We start from the raw sequence: 17,522 nt of genomic DNA on the forward strand, positions 1-17,522 counted from the left end.
CTGGGCATTCAGCACTGCAGCTCTGTAAAGGAACAATAAGTCCTGCTGTTTTCCCTCCAAAAGTCTTCTTCCCACAATCCACTGCAGTCTACAGTAATTTACACTAATTTTAATGTAAATTACTGTGAACATCTCCAAAGCACTGTTGAAAGTGCCATTTTGGTACAATTTACAGTCATATTTACAGTCATATATTGTGAATATCATTCACACAACACACACATTGCATAATCACAGTAATGCACTGCTCGTAATACAGTAACTATTGTTAAAGTGCAGTAAAATATAGTAATTTGATTCACAGCAAATTACTTATTATTCATGGACTGGTTTTACTGTGAAAGTGTGTGTAATTTACAGTACTCTAATGTGAAAACATTTACAGTAAATTAGTGTCAATACTACAACAGTCCAGAATAGAATCACAATACTTTATTGTAAACACAGATCACAGTAATGCTGTCACGCCCTGTGTGGGTTTGCACGTGACAGTTTGGGTTTGAGTTTCCGGTCTGGGTTTTGGTTTCCTTTTTGCACGGTCTTATTTTGTCTGACTTCCTGTTTTGCCTTGTCTGCCTCCGTTGTCTTAGTTACCCACACCTGTCCCTAATTTGAGTGTCTATTTAGTTCAGGTGTGTGCGTCTCCCTTTGTGGGATTATTATCATTTGTCCTTCTGCTACCTGAGTTGCCTTTTTCCTGCTGCCGCATTTATTGCAAAAATAAATAGTTTTACCTGCATTCGGTCCTGCTCTCTGCATCCTGGGGTCGCACCGCAACACAGACATGCCGAACCGTGACAAATGCACTAATAATAATAATAATACAGTCAATAATACAGTCCCATACTGTGGAAATCACAAAGATTTGTTACAGTGTAGCCATGACAAGAGAAAAAAAGACTTAGTGATGTCAGAGCTTCAGAGCTGAGTTTTAGCTTGGCGTGAGTTGCAGCTGGAAGAGTAGCCTGTGTTAAGGATTATTGTGCCAAATTTGACGTATACTTGGCACAATTGAGCATTTTAAAGCATAAAAATAAGTAATATTGGGTGTAAAAGGGACAATAGGGATTTTATTCTATGTCCAGGGGGCTCTAATAATTATAAAAACCCTTTGTAGAAGCTTGTAAACAGATTTTCTATAAGTCTTAACTATGAAAATATTTGATTTATAAATATGGTATCCTACTTAGCAAAAGTCAGTTCTGGAACCAATCATTTCATTCATCCATTTTCTACCGCTTATCCTCACGAGGGTCGCGGAGGTGCCGGAGCCTATCCCAGCTGTCTTGGGGCAAGAGGCGGGGTACACCCTGGACTGGTGGCCAGCCAATCACAGGGCACATATAGACAAACAACCATTCACACTCACATTCATACCTATGGACAATTTGGAGTGGCCAATTAACCGAGCATGTTTTTGGAATGTGGGAGGAAACTGGAGTACCCGGAGAAAACCCACGCATGCACGGGGAGAACATGCAAACTCCACACAGAGATGGCTGAGGGTGGTATTGAACCCGGGTCTCCTAGCTGTGAAGCCTGCGCACCAACCACTCCGGGATCTGGAACTGCAAAATTAACTGCAAAAACAAAGGATTCATTGATTTTTGTGTTTAGTTATTGGATAATGGAATGTAGCTTATCTAGCGAGTTACTGTGTCCCAACAGTGCAGTTATTTCTTTATGTTGATTGTTGGTTATTAGTATTTATTCACTTCTTTCAAATATTTGTATTTTGTGCTAAGGTCATTTAGAGTGTATTTTAGATGTTTGTATCCAACAAAAGTACGATCAAAACTAAATCAACGACCTGAAGTAAAATATTACTGATGCCATTACCATCATTGATGAGGTTATGCTAGGACCATCTCGATGTGCAATGTCATCCAAGAAGTCTATAAAATGAGGGAGGAAACAAAGCCTTCAATATCTAATCCTCATTTTGTAAGAATTTCCACACATTTCTCTCTGTAATAAAAGTGTTGAATTGTAATACTGTCAAAGATGCTGCATATTTTGCATGCAAACATGAGTGAGACTGTGGCTGGAAGGATTTGATTGTCTCTTATATTTCGGTCTGTCAACCTTGTGCAAGTGCAAGAGGCGTAGGTGTGTTCCTGACAAAGAGCTTGCTGCTCAGCTGACAGCTCCACAATGCTTGTCACAAAATAATGTCCTCCAGTCAAATTCACATCCAATGTCTGAAAATGTCAACAGAGCCACCCTAAAACTGTTGATACTTCTTTACTATTACTTTTACCACCTGTAGCCTTTCCTGCCATATTATGACGCAGCAACACAGCAAACAGTCCAAAAAAACCTCAGAATGCTCCTGGTGGCTGTGGAAACGTACTGGCCGTTCCTGTGATGTCAGCAATATGGTCGTTTGAATGTCAACTATTCTGGTACCGATTCCTTCTTCCAATTCCGGTTCCCAACAATTCTCAATGACGCTGCTTTTAAAAGATGCTTGCATGGTTTAAATGATGGCACTAACCAGAGCTGGATTGAACGTCTGAACTTCTCAATGAAAGTCTTAAAGTAGGATACTTGGTTTGCTGCCTCAATGTTGGCGTAAGCTACTTTTTATGATGTAACGCAAGTAAACAGGATATAGCCCAAAGCGCTGTTTTCAGAGACGGACGGTATTGCGGGACACAGATCCACCCTTTCTAGTCTGCAATATGTGGATAATAATAATATAATCAAATAATATAACAATAATGTGGACAAGCAAGGAGTCCCCAAATTGCTGGGCTAAATAACCATTGACCATCTTCTTGAGATTCTTGGAAAATCTACATTTGAACTCAGAACATTTCACCCTTCAGCGTTTGACTGAGCTTTGGCCATCTCATGGTGTCTGGGGGTCGAGTACAGGAGATCCCTGCTTTCTTAGGGGACACATTCCATGATTACCAGTGAATGGCAGAAACCTGTGAGGAATTGATGGCGGCCATAAAAATGTCTATTGATCGCTCCTCCCCCTCCAAACCCTCCTGCGAGTTAAACGTTGACCTTCTCCTGTTTCTGATAAACATTTCCAATAAAAGCCACTGTTTAGCAGAACTTCCAGAACGCTCTGTCAATTGTCAGTGTTCACTGGATCGCTAGCTGGGCATTCAAGGAGAGGATGCTCATTGTTCCCGGCCTACATCACAAATGTGTTTATCTATTTCTATGTCAATTGTAGTATCTGCTGTGCCATGTGCAGCCCGCTAGCAGCTGGAGCTGCTGCACGAGGCTACTGTGTGGCCGCTGCGAGTGACGGGAGAGGCTACACAGCTTCAACTGCTTGCCGCGTGACAGAAGAGAGTCGCAAACGCAACATTAGTCATTTAACACAGACTAGTCGATCAGGAAAGTCTCTGGATAAGTTCAGAACAACAGAATGAAGAACTTTTTTGACATTTTAGGAGAAGCTGAGTTTCCCTTGCAGTCTTAGCGCAATTACCACTGTTCACTAGTGACGGAAGCTAACACGCTAACAGGCAAAATGCATAATCCAGATTTAAATCCAAAGCAGTTTGGATTATTAATATTCAAATGGGGCTGCGCGGCGGTCAAGTGGTTAGCGTAGAGGCCACACAGTCTTGAGGCAAGACTGCCCAATTAAACATTGCTGTTCACAGTGGCGGTTCCGCCCTGGGCAGATTGATACTGTGGCGCTCCCATTTTCATTTTCTTAATATTATATTTTCATAATATTAACAATTACATGTGTTTTATTTTTGAGCAATTACTGTTGTAAGCCCCCCCTCAAAAAAACAAAAAAAACCCCAACATCATTTGTTTTGCCGGCATGACTTCAGCCATATCTCCCGTGTCAAGTAGGTTGGGTGGTGTTTTTTTTTCTTAAAAAATATCTTAATATTTTTCTTAATATTCTCAGTAAATCTCCAGTAAAATACTGAAACTGTAGCCGAAATGTTTGATGCACTCTTTCAGGTTCATCTTGGTCTTCAGCTGCCTGGTCCTCTCTGTCTTCTCTACCATTCCAGCTCATCAGGACTTCTCCTCTTACTGCCTTCTCATTCTGGTAAGAACGGGTTTGATGCACATTTCTCTTCATCAACACACATGATTCAGATAATAAAGTTTTTTTTTATGTACTTGTCCCAGTAAACAGTTACAATTGTCCACGATGATTCCAATGTACAAGGTAAAGTTCACTTAGAGGCCACACAAAGGAGCCTGTGGTGTGAAGGTCTCTTTGTTAGGGCAAGTTAACTTGGCTGGATTTTCCATACGGTGTGCGAATGTGTGTAAATCTGTGTGTGCCCTGTGATTGATTGGCAAAAAGTTTGGATGAAAAAGCGCGTCTAATGATGGAGAGTATTTGTCTTCATGTGTAATTTCATGACTGTCGCTGCAAATAGTGTCTTCTCCTCAGACTATTTACACATTATTTATCCGACATCCTGCAGGAGTTTGTCATGATTGTGGTGTTTGGGTTGGAGTACATCATCCGCATCTGGTCAGCAGGATGTTGCTGTCGCTACAGAGGATGGCAGGGGCGACTCCGCTTTGCCAGAAAGCCTTTCTGCGTCATTGGTGAGTTATGGCCATTTCTCCCAATAATATAATTACTCAAGTCAGTCTTACTGTTTCTTCACCCTTGTTTTTATCCCTGCTGTATCGTTCTCAAGCCCCGGTGAAGCACAGTAGCAAGTGAATGTAATATTCCACTGCATGCCATTAAAGAGAATTTGTGTGTGTAACTGAGAGATGTGGTCAAGGCTCATAAGAGAAAAATGCATTTACGCAATGAGCTTGCATCAACGGCCTTTCAGTTTTCCAATATTTAGACGTGGATCTTGGAAAGCTGAGTTGGAAAGATTGAAGAAAGGAGAGCTCATTGGTCACACATCATGTTGTTCATGTTTACATCGTCATCATTTAGAATGTCTGAAATGAAAGAATTGACACAAGACGGAGGTTGTAACCTGACACCAACGTCACAGGAAATGTGAATCCTGAAATAAAATGTACATTGAAGGCTGAAATATCCTGAACCTGAGGATCGAACCAACAGCCATGAAGTCGGGAGATCACCGCTCTACGACTGTGAATAAGCAGAATGTTACATGTCATGAATTTCCACCAACAGGAGGCAGCATTTAAGTTTCAAAGTGTTATTTTCAGAGTGAATAGTGTCACAAAAATATTGAACTATGAAAAATGTGTGAACATTGCTGTATTTTGTATTGAAAGGATTGTTCAAATTATTGTGTATGTAGAATTATTGGACTGGCGATCGACCCAGCAACCATTGTGTTGAGCAACATCCGATCAATCTACCATCCGAGTTGCGCAACCTTGCAGAATAAGTGAAATGTTACAGTCATGGAACATGTAAAGTGTTTTGTCGCAAGTAGGGGCCACTGTTTGTTAGTTTCTAGCAGACTAAACACAGAGACACTTTCGTGGAACAATAAGAATGCCTCATTAACAAAGGTAGTCCGTTCAAGACATCACAGGGGCGAAAGAAGAAGCGAAAACCTGAGCTACAGTGGAACTTGAACCCATGTGTCCTGCTGTATATGGCAGCAGCATGAACCACACTTAAAGTCAATTCAAATTGCATTGAAAAAAATTAACCAAAAAAAAGCTGGTCCATTTTAAGCTAATGTAATGACGCAAAATACAGACATACCGTGGGACAGCATTCTACCAATCAGTGATGCTGACAGGTATCCGATCCAATGAGGTATCAACAGGTGCTGAAAAGGCAGACATGACACAGGGTAGACTTAGGCGCTGCACAAAATAGATGGATGAACCATGGTAGCGCTAATCATTAAATCACTTCAATCAATCAATCAATTCACTGACTTAGGTGAAAGTCGGGTACACCCTGAACTGGTCGCCAGTCAATCACAGGGCAAAATGGTGAGCATCAGGACCACAGACCCTCACACACAAGGTGAAATGTACACTATTAGACTGACAAGCCTTGGCAGAAGAAATAAGGAATCAAGAAATGAACAGTTTAATCATAATGTCTATTAACACTAAATAAATGCATCTCCATTTTTAACATTGTGATACGGGCAACAAAAGACAAAATTAGGGTATTGTTTTATAGACCTTCATTGTACCTTCATTATAACTAAAATCAACAAAGTCTTTCTACGTACTTTCAAAGGATGTATGTCTTTAATCATACAATGGGAGTCTGCATCAATAGAAACTAATGATTTACCTTTTATTGTTGTATTTATTTTTACTGCAGTTTGCAATACAATTCACACTTTGTTGCAACTTCATCATCAGCCAATCCAATCGTTGGATATGTAATATTTACCAGTATGTAATCATCTAAAAACGTAACCAAACCTTGACCAAAACATATTCAGCATCCTGTCACACTTTTATGATGTTTTCTTTACACTTTCTTGCAAAAAAAAATGTTTCAGGCGACTCTTTTCCCCAACTCTTAACTTGTCAATGATTATTACAGTAAAATCCATGGAGCACAGGGTCATGCCTCAAGGGTTGGCAGAGGAACAGGAAAGAAGGGGGTGCCTGTAAAATGGGTGGAGGGTACTTTCTAACGTTATATGAGCGCGTGACGGCAAAGAAATGAAGAAAAATCTGTACTTGTATCAGCATTACTCAGGTAGTCTGTTGACCAAATGCCCGAGCAGTCTGAATTGAATTTATTTTTAAGCTCAAAAATTGCATTGAATTTATAGTATTAGAAATTCATCATTTCGAACACATCATAACATTAATTTTATTTCAATGTAGTCTTGGGTAGAGTGGAAAGACCAGGATCACTATATACTGTAGTACAGTTAACCTTGGTTAAGGTACATTTTTCGGGTAGTGTACAACATGCGTGTTTTGTCAATGCATTGCATGAATGTTCTGGATGCATTTTCATTTCTCGTGTCCCCTTTAGACATCATAGTGCTGATTGCATCGGTGGCAGTGGTGTCGGCAGGCAGCCAGGGCAACATCTTCGCCACCTCAGTCCTGCGTAGCCTTCGATTTCTTCAGATCTTACGCATGGTGCGGATGGACCGAAGAGGGGGAACATGGAAGCTGCTAGGATCTGTGGTCTATGCACACAGCAAGGTAAGCTTTTTTATGTCATGTCATAAATTATCCTTTTTTTACTTCAAGGGCCAATTCAATTTGAACTCTGTATATGCTGGTTGCTGGTTCAATTCTCTGTCCTACGGCAACCATGTCAAAATATCCCCCTGGCAAGGTGCTGAATCCCCAGTCGCTCCAATAAATTTTCCTATAATCCAACAGCTTGAAGGTAAAAAAGTGAGAGGGCCTTTACCATATTGTGTTGCAGACTGAACAGACCCAGGCCACACACATGGAAACACGCACCCTTTTCCACCACAGGAACGTTTGAGGAATTTTGAAAATCCTTGCTGCATTTCCACCAGTCAGTCAATCATGGCGCAATATAACAACGCATTACAGTTGGGGCCCGTCACGTTTTAGTCATCAAAGAGCCATGTTTAGTTGCCATGTTTTGTTTTTTTGCTGAACATTTCTGTGTCCTGAGAATGAGACATAATTTTCTGATGCCCTGCTGAAGGTATATTTGGACAGACAGATGCAGAACATAATATAAAGGTTAGAGATCAGAGGTTCTCAAATGGTCTCAACCTGGGAGCCACATTTTCCAATGGCCATTAAGTCACGGCCCACTTTTGATTATGTCAAATGAAAAAAAAAGGTTTGTTTCTGCCTTTCTGCACTCTTTCGTAATAAGCAATAGAACATGGGTAAGTTTCAGGAGAGGAAAAAACAGTTTTTTGTGAATACATACATTTCACTTTGACACAAATATTTTTCGCTTTCATGATGTGAATATCTAAACAACTGTACAAACATATAACAACAAGGTGGTTGTTTTCCATTACAATAACAATTTATTTACAAATATAACACCATGACCTATTCATGAACCATGAACATTTTGGAACATTTTCACATTTGGAACTGAACTACTGTGTGTGCATGCATTAAAATTAGAGCTGTCAATCGATTAAAATATTTGATCATGATGAATTGCACTTATAACTCGGAATTAATCACATTTAATCGCAGAAAAAATACCTTTTTACCTGTAATAAGTAGGGAAAATCTCTTTGTGGCAAAACGATACGATGTGCAACTACAACGATAATTACATCAAAGTTCATTTAAAAGGATTTCGGAACCCTGGCCATTATTTAAAACAATACAGTCAGCAAGCATATTTTTGTATTACTATTTTTCTATTTTACTATTACTATTTTCATATTATTTGCTTATTAGCTCTTAAACTCGCCCACAAATGTTCAGCAAATACGAAATGTGAGCGAGTGAGACCTCTCACACTAACATGTTTTTGTTTATTTGCGTCAGCTCAGATTTGTTTATTTATGATACTGGTTTTAAATTCTAAATGTTTGTTAATAAAAAGCCCATTTAGGAACATTCAGAAAGGATTATTATTAAAGATTTGCCTCAATGCACCTTTCCTTCATGAAATGTACAAATGAAAATACCTAAAACATAGGGCAATAGTCATAAAACATTTCATCCAAATTGCAAACTCAATGTCATTTCATTTCTCTTTTAAAACACATTAAAATACATGGAAATAATCATTATATTACAGTAAATATTAGTATTTTACTACAATACTGGAATTATTTAGATTAGTAGATTTGTCCTACTTTGGTGGTCATTGAACGCAGCGCTGCACCGTTCTCCGATGCCCAGAGGGATGTATGGATGTATCTGGATGTATTTCCCCCCTTTTTCTTTCACCTCATACTTCCGAATGCTGATACTATGTGGGAATGCATAAAGGTAAGCTTTGATGACTTTGAGTGCTAATCTGCATCATTGTGGTAGTTCCATGCTAAATGGCTAACGCTAGCACAACACTGGACTTTGCATTAGTGGAGAGTTGCATCATCATCTGTTTTTGCCTCTCGTACAAGAGTTTGTTGGGATCAGGCGTTAGAGTTTATAAAGAAGAATAACTACTTCTTTACTATTAAATGAGTTAAGAGCATGTAGCTTTTCCTGTCTGCTGAACAAATTACACCATTTGACTTAAATATTTCGACGGAGGTAGATGGAGACATAATTTGATCTCCTTCCAGCCAACAACAATGGTGAGTCCCAAAGGCTGGTTATGGTTAAACACAAATTAGTCCTGGCCCTTCTGGAAGAAGCTTGATTAAAACACATCTCAGGAGAAGTTTTAGAAAGTCTTCACCTTGATCAGAGTTGGAAAGTAGAACAAAATATTTGACAAAAGGTGAATACAGGTATAAAAATAATAAATGTTTTTGAAATATGCTTGTATGTGTGGATGTGTTTTTTTTTAACCTAGTATAGAACATAGATGGATGGCTATAAAATGGCTTCCCTTCACTGCTGCGCTCTCCACTTTGATCCGCCCACAACCGCAGCCCATACAAGGTCTTTTCATTGACTTCTGTTAGATCACCATGATCCCTCAGGTACAGTCAAAGACAAGACCGCTTATATACAGAATATCCATTTGCCCATGATTGATTCATAATGAATATGTTGTTATGGTAGATGCTAGTTCTCATCTGTCAGGATGATAGTCGAACAGCATTTGGAAAATGAAAATGGGAAAGTCCAAAGAGTTCAATGTAGCTATGAGAAAGGCTATTCATTCATTCATGTAGACACTGTCTGCACCAAGATAACACGCAGAGTTCTAAGCTCTGTGGTTACTTGGTCATGGTCTGCAAGAACATCTGCCACTCTCAAAAGGAAAATGTATGTGGGGTGGTCATGAACAATCCTAAAACCGCTCGGATGGTCTGAAGTGGAAGCTGCGCGAACACAGATGACATTGTCAAGATTTACATCCTACATCATTATTACAGCTTTAAGCTTCACTAAAGTCTGTTGCTGACCGTGTGGATCATGTAGATGGCTTCTAGATGAGGCTGTTAAGGTCAGGTGAAACAAAGATATAAACTCTTTAATGGTGCGTATTTGTTAAGCTTTGGGGAAAATGGGGCATTTCACAAAGACCTTAAACTATGCAGACACGTGTTGTCGCGGAAGGAAACAAACCAATTGGTAGAAACTGTAATCCTTTCAGACTAGGTTTGAACGGAGGAGAAAGAGAGAAAGTAGGGTTGGGGGTTTGGGTTAAAAATGTATTGCACTGTTTTTTTCTGTTGTTCTGTATTGCCATTGCAATTGTTGTCCTTGCTGTTGTTTGTGTCTCTCTCTGTATTGTCCCTCTCTTGTCCCCGCACCCCCTTTTTTCTTTTTTCTTCTTGTCTATCCCCTCCTGCTCCAGCCCGGCTGCTCCAAATTTGTATAACAAAAAAACATCCAATAAAGCCAAATAACACTCAAATACCAAATAAACAGGGAAGGTGGAACTTACACTTTTCCCTGGTAAGCAAATCTGTTTAGCATGTAAGGGCATGTGGTTCAACAATACTGTCTGCCCAAATGACTGAACAGGACAAAAACAAAAAAAGGGTTGAAACCAGACCCATACCCAAATAGCAAGATCTGTACCGTCCCATTGGTTACCTGTACCGTTGCACTCCTAGTACATATAATCAGTATCTATCCAAACTTGTGGTTTGATACATACTCCTCCGGGACAAGGGTTTATTTTTATAGCTTCATTTTAAACGTAATTTCATAATCATAATACAGAATTTGGGGAGAAAAAAGTTGCTCTCTTTACACACACAAAAACACACCAAAATTATAGGCCAAATACCGAGGGTCAACCATATTGTTGCACCTCTTGTACTGTATATACTCTATATACTGTATACACAGTAAATACTGGAAATACGGTCATGCAGCCTGAATGGCTGAATTATTATTGATGACTGTCTGGTAATACTTGGTGTTTGTCCACAGGAGCTTATCACTGCCTGGTACATTGGTTTCTTGGTCCTCATCTTTTCTTCATTCCTGGTCTACCTTGTGGAGAATAAGTTCAACAAGCAGTTTGCCACATATGCCGATGCCTTGTGGTGGGGGACGGTGAGTTTTATGAAAAAAGAACTGTCTTTCCAGGTTTGTATAAAAACAGGAGACGTTCCAATTTTACTCTAAACTGAATGGGATTTCTATCCATCCGTTTCTAACCCCTGACTCATGATACTCGGGTATACAGGGTTATATTTTCAAATCAAATCAACTTTATTGGTATAGCACTTTTCCTGCAAAGACATGCTTTACAGAGTGCTTTACAGAATTAAAAACAATTACCACAATTAAAAGGAAAAACAAATGCTAAGAAAGCCCCTGCCTCCCACCCTCCATACTAGACACACACACACCCACCCCCACACAATCACACAATCACACACAGTAGGGAGACATGGCATGGCACTGAGGATCAAGGGAAAACCACCTTTGGGGCCGTCCACACTGGGAGGAGCCGCAGGCCATGCCATCAGGGGACCAGCACCCGGGCCCCCCGACTCCGACAGATGGGCGGACCCCCACATTAAAGGGAGGAACCCCTAGCCGGCCGGGTCGAAGGGACCCAAGGATGGCACCCCCTCAGCAGACCCGACACAGCCCCCAGTGTGGAGGACCCCCCTGAGGAAATACTGGAGTTAAAAGCTAAAAACTAAAAGGATAAAATAGAACTAAAAAGATAAAAACATAAGAAAAGTTTAAAAATATGAGTTAAAAGCCCGATTAAAAAGGTGTGTCTTTAATCTTTTTTTAAAAATATCAACAGTCTCCACAGTCCTGAGGCTCCCCGGCGGGCTGTTCCACAGGTGGGGGCCATAGTGGCTAAATGCTGCCTCACCGTGGGTTTTCGTCCTGGGTTTTGGTATTGTTAAAAGGCCAGTGCCGGTCTGCGGGGGTTGATATGATAAAAGCAGATCAGATAAATAAGAAGGGGCAAAGCCGTTAAGACATTTAAAAACCAGTAAGAGAATCTTAAAATCCATCCTGAAGTGGACGGGGAGCCAATGTAGCGACTTTAAAACCGGTGTAATGTGCTCCCGCCTTCTGGTCCTCGTCAGCACACGTGCGGCTGAGTTCTGTAATAATTGGAGATTTAAATTACTTTTTTTGGGAAGACCAGAGAGCAGGGCATTACAGTAATCTAAATGGCAGGATATAAAAGCATTAGCACCTCCGTACTGGCCTGAGAGAGAAACGGGCGGACTCTGGCTATGTTCTTAAGGTGATAAAAACCTATTTTTGTTATATTTTTGATATGTGAGATAAAATTTAGCTCAGAGTCAAAAATCACGCCCAAATTTTTAACTGATTCGGCTAGTTTAAGATCCTGTAGTTTTGGTAAAACTTTCTCTCTCTGGCCTTCAGGACCTATAACTAAAACCTCAGTTTTGTCCTGGTTGAGCTGCAGGAAATTCTCTGCCATCCATGACTTGATGTCTACAATGCAGTTAAAAAGGGCATCAAGTGGCCCTGAGTCGTCAGGAGACACGGCAATGTATAGCTGTGTATCATCAGCATAACTATGGAAGCTGATGCCGTGCTTCCTCATGACGTCCCCAAGGGGAAGCATGTAAAGATTAAAAAGGAGTGGACCTAAAATTGAGCCTTGGGGAACCCCCACATTCAATTTCATGGGTTCCTGAGGAACATGTATCCATACTTACATAAAAGCATCGGTCTGTGAGATAAGAACAAAACCAGTTAAGAACAGTACCGGAGAGGCCGACTAGGTGTCTGACTCTATTTAATAAAATGTGATTGTCCACTGTATCAAAAGCAGAGCTTAGATCCAGTAGAACCAAGACTGTAAGCTTTTTGTTATCTAAATTCCACCTGATATCGTTTAAAATCTTTAAAAGTGCTGTCTCGGTACTGTGGTTCTTCCTAAAGCCAGACTGGTGTTTCTCTAAAATGCTATTTCTGTTTAAAAAGTCATTAAGTTGGTAAAAAAACAGTTTTTCAAAAATTTTACTGAAAAACGGCAAGTTGGATACGGGTCGGTAATTATTAAGATCGTTGGGGTCTAGATTGCTCTTCTTCAGAAGGGGCTTCACCACCGCCGTTTTAAGAAGTTAGATAGCGCCTCCTCACTGCTCTCACCGGGGCCTCCTCCTGGTTAAAACTGGTGAAGGTAAAAAATACACAGTAGTGGTCGGACATAGCCAGCAACACATCCACAACAACAGAGGACACACCGATGGACAGGCCATGGGTTATGACCAGGTCCAGGGTGTGTCCTCTGTTGTGAGTTGGCTGTGTGATGTGCTGCTTAAAATCAAGACAATTTCAAAGGTTTAAAAACTCTCGGAGGTATCATCAACATGTAGATTAAAATCACCAGATAATAAAATCCTGTTATAAGAAGTGTGAATGATTGATAAAAGTTCAGAGAATTCGCTGATAAAAGAACTAGAGTGATGGGGTGGTCTGTATACAGTGATACACAGAATCGGAGGGCTGCTAAAAGTAAAGGCATGGTGCTCAAATGACTTGTAACTGTTAAAAGACACTCCATTTGAGGTCAGTGAGTCATTTATGATGGATGCCGTCCCACCTCCTCTTCTACCCTCTCTAGTAGAATTAAAAAAAATGTAAGTTTGGTGGGCAGGCCTCGGTGAGAACAACAGATGCGTCAGAGCCAAGCCATGTCTCAGTTAAAAGAAGACAGTCTAACTTATTATCTAAAATCACATCATTCATTAAAAAGGTTCTATTTAAAAGAGAGCGGACATTAAAAAGTGCTACATTGATGGTGACTGGTGGCTTGTTGATCATGGAGGTGGGGTATGGGTGTCTATTGAGTGGTCGAAGGATATGAGGGTTCACAGAGTGAGTATGGCGGTGTCTGATGTGTCGATGTAGTGTAATGATTACCGGAATGGAAGAGGTGTTGGTGTAAATTTGAGGTCCAAGTCCGGTATTGTGTGTATGGTGGTCAGAGGTGGAACTGAGTGGATAGGAGCATGGACCTGGGGGACATCAATCAGTGTGAGCCAGAGCAACAGGTGTGGGTTTGGGGGTGCTACCATGCTGAACGCCATATGCCAGGTTGGCTGAGAGCATGCGGGCACCTGCCCTGTTAAGATGGAGCCCGTCAGGCCCAAAGCGGTGTCGTCTCTCTCAGAAAACATCAAAGTTGTTGATGAAGCCGACGTGGTGGGAGTTGCAGGTAGAGGAGAGCCAGGTGTTGAGACTCAGCAGACGGCTGAATCTGCCTATTCCTCTGCCGCAGGTGGGGGTGGGGCCAGAATTAAAAACAGTCACTTGGGACAGTGAGATGGACTTAAAAAGGTGTCTAAAATCCTGTTTTAAAAGTTCGGACTGTTGCCTGGCGATGTCGTTCGTACCTGTGTGGATAATAATCCTTTTCGCCTGCGGATGGGAGTTCAGGATGTCCGGTATTTTCCCGGTTACGTCGGTAACGGTGGCTCCGGGGAACGACAAAGTTAACGCCTCTCTCATACGGACGTGCCTCACAATGGAGTCCCCGATGACCAGGGTTGTGGGAGCGGCCGCTCGGTCTTCAGGGGAGCAAGCCAGCTCAGCCACCCCACCACTCAAACCAGGGCCCCGTGTATGATCCCTCGCCAGGTGGGAAGAGCGGGACGAGTGGCGGCGCACCGCATCCCTCACGAGCTGCTTGCGCGAATTGAGGAGCGGGTCGGCGCCGGTGCCGGACACCCACCAGCCGAAGGGCAGCTGGCAGTGAGTGGAGGGAAGGTTCTGGTGTCCGTCAGCGGGGGCATGGTGTCTGTGGCCACAGGAACAGATGTTGACTATTAGTGTGGGTCCCGGATCGCTGGCTTCTCACTCACGGACAGAGCCGCGTATTTGTTGGAGAGCGGTAACGGAGGAGAAGCAGCCCCGCCGTGAGTCCCGCTCGGAACCCTCTTCCGCCCGCGGATGGCCACTTCGGCCCAGGGGGTCCCCCTGTTTGGAGTGGAGCAGGCGGGCCGCCGACAGGGGGAGGACGGGTCCCAGAGAACCGTTTGCCCGAGCGCGGAGGTGGGGTTCTGCGGAGCGAACTCACCGATTCGAGAGGTCTCCAGCCAGTTGGTCAGCATCGGGAAACGGGTCCTGAGGGTGATCAGCAGTGAATCCTTCCTCTGGAGTTCATTTAGGTTAGCGATCTTTTTGTATGCTTCATTTGTTCCAACTTTCCCGGTGAGTCGGCAGCGTCCAATGTTGACATAATGTGGTACCAAGAGCCAAAAGTTAGCTAGCTACGTTAGCTTCCACAGCTAACGACTGGGGGCACCACCGAGCCACCTCTCTCTCGCTTCCGTCTGTCTCACACCGAGCATCACCAAATGTGGAGATGTGAATCAGAACGATATAAAAGCCAAGGATAAGCGGTATAAACCGTTAACGCTGCACTTAAACACAGTGACAACAACGAAGCAACAGTTGCTAACGACAATCACATGACCCGGAACATTAAACATGTTTCATACACAATGGAGAATTGGCTAGACCTGAACTTATAACAATTGTGTCTAAGCATGCATTATTCTGTGTGTTTGATCGCTGAGATGTATTTCTTTCCTAAATCAAGGACGCCAATGTGTTCACAGATCACCCTAACAACCATTGGCTATGGAGACAAGACACCACAGACTTGGACAGGACGGATGTTGTCTGCAGGGTTTGCCTTGATCGGCATCTCTTTCTTTGCCTTGCCAGCAGTAAGTGCTAATAGATAATTAATAGATAAATAATAGATTTTTATTATAATTACATTCAACAGGACAGTGGATCCGCACACACAAGATTCTGCACTTTCGGGTGCACACATTTTTGGCCAACTAATTATTTTTTAAATCTTTTCTTCAGAAAATAGGCTGTTTTTCCGACAGAAAACACACCTCATTAACCATAAAGTCATTGGATAATTGAACAAATTTGTGTTTTCTTTATCCAATCAAACAAAAAATGGATGATTTGAAAGAACAAAAAAGAATTGCAAACTAAAATAGAGATTTGCTAACTGAAATAATGGATTGGAAAATCAAACTATTTTAGCAAAATTATAAAAATCCTACACACTACTGTGCATGCAAAATAACTGACACCATTTTATACAAATTCATAATCTGCAAGGCACACTGGGCCGTGTAATCAAAACAGATCCTTCATAATGTCAAATTTCGCTGCTTCACTCAATCATGGTTGGCCAAATATATATGGCCAGTTTGATTTCATGCGATATACAGCACATTATTCGTTTTTTAAAAAGCAGTATTTAAGCCAATTTATGTTATCTTTTTGCCTAAATGAAGCATTTCCAAGTATAAAAGTGGCTAAATTAAGTAAAATGTAAACAAAAGACATTCAGAAGACGCATTCAAAGATGTTGTGATGATATGTAGTATTCTACACTGATGTCACTAGATGTCAGTAATTTTACATTGATGAGACAACAGCCACCCCAGGAAGTAAGTTAAAAGAGCACAACAAGGAACTCTCCCAACGCTAACACATATTTCATATTAATTCTTATTTTTTCTTATTATGTCTACAATATTGGCTAATGCGATTGTTAGATGACTATAGGTGTGTTATTTCATTGTCTAGTACGCTGTAATGTTAAAGTAAACTGTATTTAGAAGGATGTAAACAGTTTTTTTATGATTACCCACAAAAATATTCCATCCATAAATAAGGAATCATACTTCGCATCAATTCACTTACCGGTCACTGACTGTTATTTTGTGTGTTGCACTGTGAGTGAAGTAGGTGTTTGATGACTTCCAATTGGTTTGTGTTGCATGAGTAAGGGTGTAAATGTCCAGCTGCTCCACATTATATAAGGAGCACTTTTGCTGCTTGCTGCGCAATTCCAGCTAGCCAATCAATACAGTCGGTGTACGTACTATGCCGATGTTACATCATGCATTCCTGTCATTGAGAAACGATGAGCAATGTATGAATGGGTTGGGTTTCTGCAGCATAAATGACTGGATTGTGGAGATGAGAAGCACATAAGGGGTTCTCCCACAAATAAACAAAATAATGCTTTGATCAAAAGTTGAATATGCAGGGTCCACTGTACTGTATTATGTTTTTATATGATCTCTCATTCATTGGATTAAAAGATTTCAGATGACTAAAGATGAATTAGGGTTTTTTTAGAGTGGCCTTGTTACGTCTCACCGACAGTGAAAGGAAGGACAAGTGTTCATTTAAAAGGAGGGCACCTTTAATGTATCATTTATATCGTTCCAATCATCAAAATATTGTGATTTTATAGTGATACTTGAGCGTTTTAGTCCCAGCTCATAAAAGACTGTCTTTTTACTCCTTTTGATATCACACTAGGGTATTCTGGGCTCAGGTTTTGCTCTGAAGGTCCAAGAGCAGCACAGACAGAAGCACTTTGAGAAGAGGAGAAACCCTGCAGCCTACCTCATTCAGGTACATCCCATTACATAAGGCTAGTATCTTTCTATGTGACCAATGATGCAGTTAGATCCAGAAGACATTGACAGCCACAAATGTTTCTGAATGAAACAATGACTTATCACTGGTCTCGATCTGCTTCCGAAATAAAAGTG

The 17,522-nt window shown here is 41.3% G+C and overlaps 1 protein-coding gene and 1 long non-coding RNA gene across 5 annotated transcripts in view; one reads left to right on the forward strand and one right to left on the reverse strand.

The window, feature by feature from the left end:
- Window positions 1-17,522, forward strand: part of LOC131136548 (potassium voltage-gated channel subfamily KQT member 5-like) — a 107,718-nt gene that overhangs the window by 61,565 nt on the left and 28,631 nt on the right. For all 4 annotated transcript variants that reach the window (XM_058083514.1, XM_058083534.1, XM_058083524.1 and 1 more), the window contains exons 2-7: window positions 3,949-4,039; window positions 4,428-4,554; window positions 6,908-7,083; window positions 10,900-11,025; window positions 15,543-15,653; window positions 17,287-17,382. In XM_058083514.1, coding sequence (XP_057939497.1) covers window positions 3,949-4,039; window positions 4,428-4,554; window positions 6,908-7,083; window positions 10,900-11,025; window positions 15,543-15,653; window positions 17,287-17,382 — 727 coding nt within the window. The remainder of the gene's footprint in view (window positions 1-3,948; window positions 4,040-4,427; window positions 4,555-6,907; window positions 7,084-10,899; window positions 11,026-15,542; window positions 15,654-17,286; window positions 17,383-17,522) is intronic.
- On the reverse strand, window positions 3,803-8,804 carry LOC131136604 (uncharacterized). The gene is made up of 4 exons (XR_009131771.1): window positions 8,694-8,804; window positions 5,657-5,723; window positions 4,993-5,065; window positions 3,803-4,908 (listed from the first exon to the last, which is right to left on the reverse strand). It is a non-coding gene; the product is annotated as an uncharacterized LOC131136604 (long non-coding RNA).

This window comes from Doryrhamphus excisus, chromosome 1, assembly GCF_030265055.1.
Source record: "Doryrhamphus excisus isolate RoL2022-K1 chromosome 1, RoL_Dexc_1.0, whole genome shotgun sequence".
Classification (NCBI taxonomy): domain Eukaryota; kingdom Metazoa; phylum Chordata; class Actinopteri; order Syngnathiformes; family Syngnathidae; genus Doryrhamphus; species Doryrhamphus excisus.